This window comes from Penicillium verrucosum (assembly GCF_028828655.1).
Source record: "Penicillium verrucosum strain IBT 35672 chromosome Unknown utg000002l_segment0_segment0, whole genome shotgun sequence".
NCBI lineage: Eukaryota > Fungi > Ascomycota > Eurotiomycetes > Eurotiales > Aspergillaceae > Penicillium > Penicillium verrucosum.
The window spans coordinates 1685935-1699210 of record NW_026643211.1 but is presented as its reverse complement, the minus strand read 5'-3'; the positions used below and the strand labels follow the sequence as shown (position 1 = coordinate 1699210).

The 13276-nt window shown below is 48.5% G+C and overlaps 6 protein-coding genes across 6 annotated transcripts; 4 read left to right on the top strand and 2 right to left on the bottom strand.

Annotated features, from left to right (window-relative positions):
- Positions 1-352: 352 nt before the first annotated feature.
- Positions 353-1845, bottom strand: N7516_006269 (uncharacterized protein; the record flags this gene model as incomplete). The annotated part of the gene is made up of 5 exons (XM_057218989.1): positions 353-418; positions 795-1200; positions 1252-1504; positions 1571-1580; positions 1663-1845. 5 exons carry the CDS (start codon positions 1843-1845, stop codon positions 353-355), a joined length of 918 nt encoding a protein of 305 aa, XP_057073080.1.
- A 490-nt stretch (positions 1846-2335) lies between these two features.
- Positions 2336-2761, top strand: N7516_006268 (uncharacterized protein; the record flags this gene model as incomplete). Its single annotated transcript, XM_057218988.1, has 1 exon — positions 2336-2761. One exon carries the CDS (start codon positions 2336-2338, stop codon positions 2759-2761), a length of 426 nt encoding a protein of 141 aa, XP_057073079.1.
- A 43-nt stretch (positions 2762-2804) lies between these two features.
- N7516_006267 (uncharacterized protein) lies at positions 2805-3045 on the top strand (the record flags this gene model as incomplete). Its single annotated transcript, XM_057218987.1, has 2 exons — positions 2805-2984; positions 3022-3045. The coding sequence occupies 2 exons, from the start codon at positions 2805-2807 to the stop codon at positions 3043-3045; spliced, it is 204 nt and encodes a 67-aa protein (XP_057073078.1).
- A 4205-nt stretch (positions 3046-7250) lies between these two features.
- N7516_006266 (putative MFS phosphate transporter) lies at positions 7251-9299 on the top strand (the record flags this gene model as incomplete). Its single annotated transcript, XM_057218986.1, has 2 exons — positions 7251-7735; positions 7790-9299. The coding sequence occupies 2 exons, from the start codon at positions 7251-7253 to the stop codon at positions 9297-9299; spliced, it is 1995 nt and encodes a 664-aa protein (XP_057073077.1).
- Positions 9300-9775: 476 nt separating this feature from the next.
- Positions 9776-11110, top strand: N7516_006265 (RCC1 domain-containing protein; the record flags this gene model as incomplete). The annotated part of the gene is made up of 1 exon (XM_057218985.1): positions 9776-11110. One exon carries the CDS (start codon positions 9776-9778, stop codon positions 11108-11110), a length of 1335 nt encoding a protein of 444 aa, XP_057073076.1.
- A 69-nt stretch (positions 11111-11179) lies between these two features.
- On the bottom strand, positions 11180-12956 carry N7516_006264 (uncharacterized protein; the record flags this gene model as incomplete). The annotated part of the gene is made up of 7 exons (XM_057218984.1): positions 11180-11206; positions 11263-11379; positions 11443-12032; positions 12091-12306; positions 12375-12507; positions 12602-12757; positions 12843-12956. 7 exons carry the CDS (start codon positions 12954-12956, stop codon positions 11180-11182), a joined length of 1353 nt encoding a protein of 450 aa, XP_057073075.1.
- Positions 12957-13276: the final 320 nt, after the last annotated feature.

Genomic DNA, 13276 nt, shown 5'->3' with positions numbered 1-13276 from the left:
GGTGATAACCACAGCGGATGGTGTGAAAGCTCGATATTCAATGAGAAGAACCTAAATCTGCGGTTCTCGCCCTCATATACATAGCATTCTGGAAATCCAGAGGATCGGGAGGATCGGGAAGATCGGGATCTTTTCTCATGATGGCTTCATTCCAGACGTGGGCTGTTAGAAAGGGCGAGAGGACATATGTTCTGCATAATATCGAGATTAGGTTTTTTTTTTTTGTGGAATGTATGCATTACACATGGTTGGATAGAAGGCCTCTAGTCATTGACAATGTAAGTCCGGAGTGGCCTAAGTATGATGGCTGGGAAGGGAATGATGGGTGTGGTCCCGCGCGCTTTAGGAATGTTCAGAATGTTACCAGCCACGAAGGATCTTGCATGTCGACATCGTACTTGTGTTTTATTCGTGGGATCTGGTATTGATGAAATTAATTTATATATGAACTGAATTTTATCTATGGGCTGGTTTTGGGAATTTTTTCGACTTCAGAGATGAAGGGATGTGGCAGGGTTATATACTATTAGCTCCCAAGAAATTTGATGTCAGCGACAGGGGTTTAAATATTTACTGGCCACCTCCCATTATAAGGCACCGCTAAATTATAAATTAGAACTATTTCTCTTACACTTATATCAAAGATGATTCTATCCTAGGACTGACAAGATATATAGATAAGACATGACAAGGCTGCATAAGCGACAGATAATTGTTGTAATAATACAAATAAGAATCAATAACCGGTCAAAAGAAGTAAAGTACAGGGATATCATCGAGTTGAAACTAGCCACCTTATTCGTCTGTGTTGGAGATTTTCCCATCTCGTAGGAGGTAGGAGTGAGAGTGTTTGTCGCAAGCGGCGCCACAACCTCAAAATCGAGAAGAGTCACGGCCCTACTCTCTCTTGCATATAGAACATTATGCTTCCCAGGGTCGTCAAGACGAATAGAGATGGCACGAAGCGCGTGGATAGCCTTCAAACATTCATTTTCAACGTGGGCTCGCTCAGCTGCATTAAGCATATGCCAGATATCACAGAGTCCCTCCCCCTCCCGGTATTCCATAGTAATCACGTAACCTGCCGGAGATAGACTCGAGCATATGACTTGTCCTCGTGCAATACATTTGGGGAAAAGACAGGATCCAGGCGGTTGGGCTGTTTCTAGGCGATGGTAAACAGCAGCTTCATTGTCAAACCTATATAGAGGTCATTAGCTAAACCCAATAATAGAACACAGCGTAACTCACAGTGCATCTAAGTCAGGTATCCATGATTTTAGTACTCGTCGAACTCCATTGATTTCTGCTAACCACACCTCCTTTTCCTGGTCACCGGGAAGTGATATTTGTTCCACGCAGTTGACAATCACAGATGTTGCGGTGCCACATTCAACAGACACGCTGGTCGGTGTGATAGTCTGGAGGTATCTAGGGGAGGTAATTCCTGGGAACGAAGAAGGCATAGCCTTTCTGATGTTCGAAGCCCGGAAATACCTCTCAACTTTTATACATGTTAGCAGCTACCCCTAACTAACTATGTCTGAAGTTCACCTAGGTAGGCACTTACCCTTGTCGCCCTGCTAGGGTCACTTTCATGGTAATTTGGATCCAACCTGGACAGAAGACAAAATCCAACGAACATTTGTCGGAGTGACGGACCTTGACAATCATATCCGATGGGCCGGGAGAGGAAGTAAATTGAATCTGAACTGAATCTGAACTGAATCTGAACTGAATCTGAATTGAATCTATCTCGCCGCCAATACCCTGCCACACAATTTGTATCGGCTTCATCATAGGGCTGCCAGCATCCAAGGACAACTTCGACGCAGTAGCCTTCATCACCTGCAAGTTCACAAAGCGCCTAGGCGCTATCCCAGGCAAAGCTGCCTGGACAAGTAAAGAATGGGCTCTTGCAGTGCTAGCCTTTCTACAGTCCGCCGATTGGGCTATCCCCACAGTGTGGACTAGCGACCGCGACCCAAAATTCATAAAAGGGTTCTGGAAAGCGCTGTTTACCGTACTATGAGTTTCACTCTTCTACACCACAGTATACCACGCCCAAGCGGATGGACAAAGCGAGAGAACTAACCAGACAGCTGAGATCTGGTTACGGTACTATTGCGTATTGTATTGCGCTGTAGACTAGCCGAACGGTCTGCCAGGCCTAACCGCAGCAATGAACAGCTCGGTCTCCGTAGCGACACACGAAACGCCTTATAAGCTCCTAGGCGTAGATCTTCGGATGCCATGGAACCTTTTACAAACAGCGCCGTAAGGACAAGATACCTCTGCGCGACAAGACGCAGCCGAGTGCCTGAAATACGCAGCAATGAAGATGAAAGAATACTACGATCGCACCTACCTACCTAAGCACTTCGTAGTGGGTGATAAAGTGCTACTTCGACTGTGCAAGGGATACAATATTCCTATCAACGATGCCTATAACGATGCCTATACCAAGAAACTAGGCCAACAGTACGCAGGATGTTTCACAGTGCTAGAACGCATCGGGCGTCTAATATACCGAATCGACATCCTAGCTGCCTGGAAGATACACCCAGTAATCAGCATTGAACACCTAGAGCCAGAACCGAGCCTAGACCCATTTGACAGAGAAGCACCTATACTAGAGACTACTACGGACGAAGGCTTCCTAAGCGATATGGATCGCTGCGAGGTCGAACGCGTGCTCGACTCGAGAACACGCCACCCTGGGCGATACAGGACACTGCGCACCAATTATCTGATACAATAGCGTGGCCAATCCAGAGAAGAAACAGAATGGGTGAAGTAGAGAGATGCAGTCGGAGCGGAAGAAGCTAATGGAATCTGAATTGAATCTGAATTCCATTTCGTGGAAATTCACTGTCCAGGGTGTCTTGAACTCGCCAACCACAGAGATGCCATCAAGGGAAGCAGAGGATTCTGGATTCATCACGAGACCGAAAGCGACATCTGGGACAACTCTAGCAGAGAAGGTAAGAGCTTGGATATCAACGAATCGTAACATTTCAGGCAGCGGCATTAATGCTTGAATAACAGGATCACAAAGATTTCGTACAAATCTTCCGGAAAGACCTAGTTCACTGCCCACAACATAGCTTTCAGACTCATTGTTGATAGGACTTCATGCGTGACTGGTGTCGAGTGAAATATGGTCATAGCGTCTTGCATAAACGAGACCCAGTTCCATATACCCCAAAGCCACACGGTCATTGTGAACAGATGGGTGCGTTGTGCCACCATTTCGTAGTAAGGGTGCTAAAGGGCGAGCCAGCTGTAACTGAGCGGGTTCCATGTTCTGTTGGTTAAGAGGAGCATATGTCGAAGACGGAGAGTGGAGAAGAGTGGGGTCCCAATTGGACGGTTACGTGTACGGGCGACTATAGGGATCACCACCACATAACCCTCTCATTGGCTACCTAGGTAGTGCCTTACAGCCTATTTTATCCCCGCCTTCTTGAAGTATGGTAGTTGCATTAATTTCAACTTCTCTTTTATTTTTACATCTACATACTTCACAATGATACGACTAACCATCAATTTTGAACCCTAATACCCCTAGTGTGAATTCTTTAGTACGGGCGAGGAAGGCGGCGGTAGACGTGAAAACAGTAAGAGTGGGTCTAATCTACTGACAGGCAATATCAACCAATGATAGAGTTATGTGATGTGACCACTATAACCGCCCGTATACATGTCAAATGCGGGACATCCTTAGTTAGATACTAAGCGTGAACAGCTACTACCTGGCACGTGGAATGATAAGTTTAACTCGTTTTTATAATCAACGGGCCAGAGATGGTACTTGCTACCAAGAAAGCTAAGAGCTAAAAGGTGGCTGTGTTTCGTGATAACATCTGGCGTTCGCTGGTACTCGGTCTGGATTTGCATGACGTATCATAGTGAAGATACCAATTGTGATGAACAGATTTGATGTATTCCCTTTATGAGGACGACAGCAACCCAATTGACCCAATCATGTACCTCGCGATCGAGAACTCCCAAACAAAACAACAACAAATGCATCGCCAGGAGACTTCCGCAGATCCAGAACCGTCCTGGGCTAGAAGGAGAAATCCAGTTTGCTAAATGAGATCTGGCCAGGACTGGTTGCGAGCTTCCCCACAACGGTTTGAGAGCAGAGAAGGGTAGCTTGCCTTCTACGATGGTTACAACGTTAGATTTTCAATACTCTCGTAGCTTGTTTCTTCGAACATTCAATCTATCTCACATTACATCTATGTACTTCGACGCGGCCCTCTCAATGGGCCTTTCCTACATTAGACATATCGCTTTGTCTCCTGTTCCCTAAGCTGGAAGTGATATTCTTTTGTGAAATCTACCAACTTCCCGCTGTTTACGTGAAGTTATTAATCACTAGGATTGGGAACTTCGCACAGTGGTCCTTGGTAGACCTATTTAGGATATCGGAGATACATTAAGGGTTATTAGAGGTGGTCATCCCCAATGCTTGGGTTGAACTCCCTAGGATTTCCACATCGGACCAATATGTATTTTGTTTTCTTGTTGTTCATGGGTGAGTCAGCTTGCGCCAAACAACCCCATAAGCAAGGTGTAGGTAGACCGAAGGATATTACACAAAAAGGAAATTGACATGCAACGTAGTGTCAGACCGAAATTTATAATGACACAGTAGGATGGAATTAATATCTCACTCAAATAACCTTGCCAATCATATCGTTAAACCCGGGCATTTGTTATGATATTATCAGCTTTTAGCGCGCCCTATAGGGGGAAGTAACACAACAACGTGAGACAACATGCAAGGTAGAGACCTGGATGCGAGGAACGAACCAAGTCAACCACTGGGAGCTAGTGGCTTGCTCTTACTAGCATCCGGACTGGGAGGTAGGTGTGCGCTTAGCGCTGATTCGATAGAATGCTGAAGGCTACCTAGGTACCTAGATAGAATCATTCCAATAAATCTGGGTCTAGGGCTGCAGGGTGTCATGTATCGAGTCTAGACACGACGCGATATGAAACTAGGAGAAGACATGCCTTTGAATGATTATTATTAATTATTCCCAACGTCCACGGGCTTGGTCGACTGGCTGTATGAGGTTCGGAGACACCGAGCATTACACACGTACCTTCCTACTTAGGTATTCAGTCGACTAGTATGTGTGATATAGTGACATCTATTCTCCAGGGATGAGGCGATGCGCCCTGGATCCACAGAGTCTGGATACCAGTTCACAGCAAGGAAATCGTACGAAGCAGCCGAAACAACAGGGAAATCTTCTGAAACGGGTCGCTTTTCTAGAGAGCAGCTAACGTACTCCGTATGCAGCCTGCAACGGGGGGGGCAAAGTGCAAGGGCGTAATTCCAGACCGAGCAACCAATAGGAAAGATGGAATAAGCAAATAAAGTCATCTGCCTTCATTGGCCGTTCATCATGATATGTGCAGCCCGAGATTGTCCAGGTATCCATGTAAAGTATACCACATAGCCTAACCCCCTAGGAAAACAATGTGGAAAAAGGGGAAATTAGGCCCAATTAATCTGCAGGGCGCGTATCATACGCAAGGCACACCTGTGTACCTTAGGTGGGTAAAAGAGTTTCTCAGATTCATTCCCGAGTATCCTAATGTAGGTGGGTTGCCGAGACATCAAACCACGCGTGGATTGACCTCGTGTTTCTGGACAATTAACCACGGGAACGTGAGCACGTGCATATCATCACCAAATCCAGCCTTAGAGGACCAAGCATTGTAGAAGCATACTTGGCGACGCCCTGCCGGTACGCTTACCATTGCTTGACAGGCTTGGAATTGCTTGGGATTGCTTGGAATTGCTTGGAATTGCTTGTGCCGATGCGAGGAAACAAAGCAAGCTTTGGCCAAGATTCTCGAAAGTCTTGATGTCAATATGCTCGCATGTATCGATATCAGACGTGTTTTTGGTCCAACATGGTCGATAGTACACAATCTTAGTTTCGTTTAAACCGGATTTCACCAGAACACTTGTGTCAATGAGAATCTAGCTCATGCCATCTACTAACTACACCGGATAGATCGGAATGTAAGATAGTAGTGACACGCAACGTGATAACACGTGTTGAAGGTAGGTTTAGATTTCGAGGGAAGGTGCGGAGAATGGAGTTGCACATGGTCAAATACTGCACGCTGATTGGCCAGAGATCATGCAAGGAAGATGTCGGGGGTTGCCAACTAGCGCGGAACTGCCTCAGCCACTACGTCAATATCCAATGGCCCAGATGCGGCCCGTTTTGGCGCACTGGACCATATGGAAGTGATTTGTGGGAGAAATGATTTCTTTCTTGCCTATCAGAGAGATTAGACAATCGCTATGGAGTAGAGAAAGTCTGTACGTGTGTCAAAGCGTAAATGATATTATCCTCGATCCGAGATGAGCTCCGGCTCCGGGACTAGGTGTTTGAATAAGGCGGATGCCACTTTGCCCGATAGCATCCCATTGGCATCCCATTGGCATTGCATTGGCAGTGCCTTGGCAATGAGGATTTAGCCAAGAGGTGATGTTTAAGTCCATGAATAAAATCTGTACCTTGTAAACACTTCAAAACCTACAAATAAGGTGAGATTGTAGATACTCCATAACATATACAACATATGTTGTAGGAGTAATTATTATTGCATGTTCTAACTCAAACGGTGAACAGAATTCATCGCCCCCGCGAAAAGTTTGGAAAGATCTGCCACGAACCGCAGGCGGTGGCGATCAAAATTGAGATTCTGCCCCCACGTGCATATTTAATTGGTCGCCGGTCACTCCATTGAAGACCCATCGGATCCACTTCGATCCACTTCGATCCACTAAAAGTAGAAATTCTGCTTTCGGAGCCAAAACCAGCAATAGCAGACCCATAACTACACCCCAAATAGGGTCCCAGAGGGCCCTGACCCCGAGATGGAGTGGTTCTTGCCTTCTGACTTTCCAAGCTTTTCTTTTTTTGTTCGCCAATTTTTCTGAGTTTCAAGTGGAGACACTAAATTGTGTCGTTGCATGTCTTCCGCGCTCCGCTTCCCTCACTTCTCACTTCTCCTTCTCACCTCTTCCTCTTCTTCTTCCTCTTCCCACCTTTCTTATACTTAAGAGGTCAATCGCCACTTTCCTGGGTTGAAGTCACTTACCTTCCCGAACAATTTTGGTCACTCCGACTCTTCCCTAACCCGGAATTGAACCTCTTCACGGATAAAGTTTTTGCTCACGCGACACTTTTTCGGTGAATCCTCCCACGATGACCGACTTTGGTCCTCGTGCCCCTCATGGGCCCGACATGTCGGGAGACCACAACCCGCTGGAGGATATGGATATGAATGAGAAGGGTGCTTTCGATTCCCTCATTCGTCCCGATGACAGCTACACCCCCGAGGGTGTCTACTGGGCTGATCTCCCGCTGTGGAAAAAGATCACCTTCGTCACCTCCTACAACAACATGGAGGCCAAGCGTGAGCTGATGGATATCTGGTCTATGATGAAGGTGGACCCCCTCTCGCCCATCTCCTACTACTTCCGTAACATGGTCCTCCCTGGTGCTGGTCTCGGTCTGGAGGGTTACGTGCTCTTCTCTATCGGCAACATCAAGCCTCTCTTCCAAGCAGCCTTCCCTGATTGCTGGAAGCACGCCAAAACTTGCAGCCAGCAGTGGATCTACGCTATTGACTACCTCGAGATCATCGGTATCATTGTGGGTCAGATTCTGGTCGGTGTCTTGGGTGACTGGTAAGCTGCAATTGTCCCACCCTTGGAAATGAGTCTATGCTAACGTGGGACTAGGGTTGGTCGTCGATGGGGTTTGATCCAGGACGCTGTCATCATGCTTCTCGGTCTTGTCATGTTGACTGCTGCCTGGGGTGTCACCCAGAATGGCTGGATCATCTGTTATGCCTGGTGTCTCTTCATCTACGGTATCGGTGTTGGTGGTGAGTACCCCATGACTGCCACTAGCGGTATGGAAAATGCCGTCGGCTCTGGAAAGGTCTCCACCAAAGAAGATCGCCTGCACCGTGGTCGCAAGGTCACTGCCGCTTTCCTGATGCAGGGTTGGGGTCAGTTCTTCAATCAGGTTATCCTGATCATTCTCCTGCTCTGCTTCCACCACGGCAGTGGCAACAACCCTTACTCCACCGTCTCTGTTCAGTGGACCTACCGTGTCTCTTTCGCAATCCCCGCCGTCGGTACTTTGTGGCTTGTTTACTACCGTGCCTACCACATGAAGGCTGCTAGCAAGCAACTTACCGCTGCTAAGAAGAAGGCTTCCGTCACTGGTTATGATGCCCAGTCCTTGAAGCTGACCTTCAAGTACTTCGGATTCCGCATGTTCGCAACTGCTGGTGGCTGGTTCGCCAACGATGTTTTCTTCTACGGTAACAAGCTCTTCCAGAGTGAGTTTATCAAGGTGATCAGTCCCGCATCTAATTCCGTCATGCCCACCTGGCTGTGGAACTTGGTCAATGTCGGTGTTTCTCTCTGCGGATACTACCTGGCCTCTTTCCTGATCGACAACAAGCTGTACGGTCGCAAATGGATGCAGATCATTGGTTTCATGCTCTGCTTCGTTCTGTTTATCGTTCCTGCTTTCAACTTCGAATACTACCGCCGCCCCGAGAACATCAAGGCCTTCCAGGCTATGTACTTCCTGAGCTCTTTCTTCAACCAGTTCGGTCCCAACTCGGTCTCCTTCCTGGTTGCTGCCGAGGTGTTCCCAACACCCATTCGTGCCTCCGCTCACGGTATGTCCGCTGCCTGGGGTAAGGCCGGTGCTCTTCTCGCTGCCGTCCTGTACAACTACATCGATACCCAGACCAAGTTCTATGTTGTGCCTTGGTTCGGTCTGGCCGGTGCTATCATTACCGCCTTCTTCCTTCCTGACACCACTGGTCTGGACTTGAAGGAGCAAGAGCGCCGCTGGCAATACCTCCGCAGTGGTCGCGAGGAAGAGTATCACGGTCCTGCCGTCCACCCCAAGCACCTGTCATGGTATGAGCGCTACGTCCTGCGCAAGTCCCGCTACTACAATGCCGAACTCGACTACCAACAGAAGGTCGAGGAGTACCGCATCGAGTGGGAGACCGCCATGGCCGCCAAGGCTGCCGAGAAGGATGCTGCCGATGCTCTGGATACCGATGACTCACTTCTCGAGGGCCACGTTCACACGTACTTCCACCGCACCAGTCCTATGTTCAAGGGCATGGAGAAGAATGTGTCTGCCAAGCAGGATACCTTCACCCTGCCTCCCGCTGCAGAGAGCGAGTCTGAGGAAGTTTACTCCAACGAGAAGCGGTAAGCCGGTACTTTGCTCGGTCCTCAGGTTATTACCTGTGATGTGGCCATGAAACTTTATAGAAATAGCTATCAATAATTCCCCCTTTGTTCAAAATTTCCTTTTTTTTCATAGAACTTATCATGCATTAACGCCACGTTGCTTTTGGAAACCTTCATGCAGCTTGCACGGCTTTTGCTTGACACATGAAGCGGGCCCCTCGATTAATTAACTAGATATTGATACCACTTATTTGGGCAAATTACTACACATATCATTTTTATGACCATCCATCAAATTTAGAGTCATAGTTACCAACTTTGGAAGAGACTGAAATTTGAAACTCTTGCCTGAGGCAGAAAGGATGACTAACGTCATATTTTCGTCCACGGGTGGACTTGGACATCGATGTGTATGGATGAACCGCACCCTTAGTCAGATTCGATGATACCCCAAACAGAAATAAACCAAAGAAAAGAAAAAATAAACAAGAGAGAATCATGAGACTCTTCGCCTTCGGCTCCAACGGGTCAGGCCAACTAGGCATCGGCCACGAAGAAGACGTCTCCACACCAACGCAATGTCTCTTCGAGCAGCCAGAGGCATCACAAGGATCCCAAATAACCACCATTCAAAACACCAACCTTGCAGATGAATCTGAAATCAGCACCATCGCAGCAGGCGGAAACCACACCCTCCTCCTAACAACCAGCGGCTCCATCTACGCCGCCGGCTGTAATGAAGACGGACGGTGCGGGCCGCACAAAGCAACCGAAAACCCAAAAGAGCCCGAGTCCGACAACAAAGGAAATATCCTGCGCTTTCGTCGAATGATTCTTCCAAACCCAGTCTCCGACACTGAGGTATCCAAGTTCAAACATGTCTCCGCGACGTGGGAGGGCACGATTGCTGTAGCTTCCGTGCCACAAAGAAACAGTAACGACGTCGTCCATGGACACGATCCCGACACAGAAGATCGAGTCTTCGTATTCGGATCCTCGCCTAAAGGAGAACTAGGTCTGGGCCCAGACAACCCCGCCCCCGTCCCCGGGACATGTATCCCCTCCTTCCCGCCAACGGGGTTGCGGATCACGGCGCTGGCGAGCGGGATGGCACATTCGGCTACTGTGCTCTCGAATGGGGATGTGTATGGCTGGGGCGCGGCCCGGAAAGGACAACTCGGGGAAGAGAATCGAGGGGCTAGGATTGCTTATTCTCCTGTGCATATTCGTGTGCCGTTTTTCGCGCAGGCTGTTGCTTGTGGGAGGGAGTTTACGGTTGTTTCGGGTCGGGGACGGTTTGTTGTTCTTGGGGATGGGGGAAATCGGTGGGGTATATTGGGTGTTCCGGAGAGTTTATCATTACAGGGGGATGAGCAAGGGGAGGAGTGTGGAGGGCGCAGAGGTGCTATTTGTTATCGCTATACTGGTATTGCGGCTAGTTGGCATGGGGTTTATGTACATGCTGCGCCTGGGCTGGGACGGGCGGAGCCGTCGATATCGGATGCACAGACAGACGCATATTCTGATTTTGATCATGTCGGTGGTTCCATTGTGGCTTGGGGACGCAATGATCGCGGCCAACTTCCACCACCGGATCTTCCGACTCCTGCTAAACTCGCTGTTGGTAGTGAGCATGCCATTGCTCTTCTGGGAGATGGTCGAGTTGCGGCGTTTGGATGGGGCGAGCATGGGAATTGTGGGCCTGATACAGATTCCCAGGGGAATGTATCGGGTACATATAATGTGATTTCGCTCCCCGAAGCTGTGGGTGTGGATGGGAGGGTTGTCGGGGTTGGAGCAGGGTGTGCGACTAGCTGGATGGTTGTTACATGATCGCCTTTAGGATCAGGGAGCGGCGAGAGTTGCTGACAACTGCATTGCCCCTGGCAAGACGTATCTTTTTCAGTCGAAAAGGCCATATTGCCGAACCTATTAACTATCAGCATACGCATATCAAAGTCTCGCAACAACAGGAATTCACAAACCTGAGACAAGCGCTGTGTCGGCGGAATCCCCATTTCATCGTCTGGATCTTCGGCGTGGGAATCATGCTGCTTCGGGAAGGACGGCTCTGCGTCACGAATAGATGCCCCGAATGCGTCCTAGGCGTTTGGTTAGCCATACACTATACCAACCAGTGAAGAAAAAGAAAAAAAACCACATACCTGTGTTCCCGATGCATCCCATCCAAGAATATCCTGCGGCTCCTCTTCTTCATTCATCTCATCCCACTGCCGATCATCATCAGCAGGTACGAAAAGGCTATCGAAATCCATCGAAAGCCCAGACGCCGCCGGTCGATCTGCGCTAGCCTTCTGGCTTAGATTCTCCTGCGTAGATGATCCATTGAGAGGACGGATCGATCTGCTTCGTGGTGGCGGCGGGGGCATCTGCGTACTTGGTGTTACCGATGGGCGAGTATCGCGGGGCTTGCTCGCTGAGACTGGGATAGGCGCAGGCGTTCGCCGTGGGATTGTCGCTCGTGTTGACGAGGGGGCGTCATCAAGATCTGCCTGGCCGCGGGTCATGACTGTGAATTCTGCGTTGACACCTTCAAATCGGTATTCCAGTTGCAGAGGTTTGCAGGGTCGGGTGTACCGTGCTGTTACGGTGGCGTTTGCCGTTTCGGCGTGTGCAACGACGGCTTTGAAGTCTTTCAGGTTGATCGCAACGTGCATGTTCTCTTCAACCAAGTACTCTTGAAAATCGCGCTTGTCTGCTGCTACGGATGTGTGGACTGGATGTTTTAGCACCTCTGTTTGGGTGTTAGTTAACTAGGACTTTGAGACACGATGGAGGTGAACTCGACATACCCTTGCCCTCGGTGATTTTTGTTGTAAAGCTTGTGAAAACCGCTCTTCCGGAATCGGAGTACATGTCCAGCTGCTCGGCAGATAAGCTAAAGTGCTCAATGAGCTGCTTGAGGAACCGTGGATCAGCAGTCCACATGCTGGTAGCTTTGGATTTGTCGAAGACGGCATGCTGAATTGCCGCTGGTTCATAGGTCAGCTTGTATGACTTGATCACGCCTAGATATAGTGTCAGAGCTATGCAACCTAAGCTAGGAAAGACAGATCTATGCAAGGGTTTATCTTACCTAGTCCACAGATCATCTTCACTGTCAGTCTACACTCGGTTTGCTGTAGATCTTCATGCAATTCCATATCACAGCGTTCAACGGCTGTATCCTTGTTTTTGTCAATTCTCCCGCGGAATATGGAGAGAAGCGCCTGAATTTGATATTAGCATAAAGTAACGAAGATGATCCACTGGTAAACATCGTGTAGAATACAAATCCAAGAGGGAAAAGGTCTATGTACTCACTTTGATGTAGATCTGGCAGAAGAACCGGTCGAGCGAAATACTGCCACTCCTGCCATTACTGCTGGTGTTGAATGAATACGCCTCAAAGAATACCCCCTTCTCGAACGCGAAGGAGGCAAACCCTGTCTTGGTGGAATTGAGCGCACTGAGGCGGAGCTGGGTACAGTTAGCCCGAATGCTTCATTTGGCGGGTTCCAGAATTTTGGACTAAACTGCTCGCCCCGTAGGTGAAATAACTTACAATATCAGGCTCTGCTTCGACGGCAACAGTTTCGCTGAATTTGGATAGACATATTAAGGCGTCGTGGAGCTGGACTAAGGCTGGCGGGCCTAGCGATAATGCGAGCGACGTCATGGCTGCGTTGGTGCTGTTTGGGCTCTTGATGAGTATCAAATAGGTTTAAGTATAGGATTGATTGGTCGACATCTTTTTTTCCCATCTCATTAAGCTCATGGCGCGCTGTTGGCTGTTCGGGATTCGATCGAAGAAGAAGACGCGGACAAACACATGAGATTACGTAATCCGTGTATAGACCTCGGGAGCCTCGGGGGTGGAGCTGGGAATAGCGACACTTTTATATTTTTTATTCGGACACCTTCGGACTTCAATCGCTTCTGATAATTAATTCATATGGTACTTTTCACCTTCAATACCTACTGAGCTAGCTAGTTAAT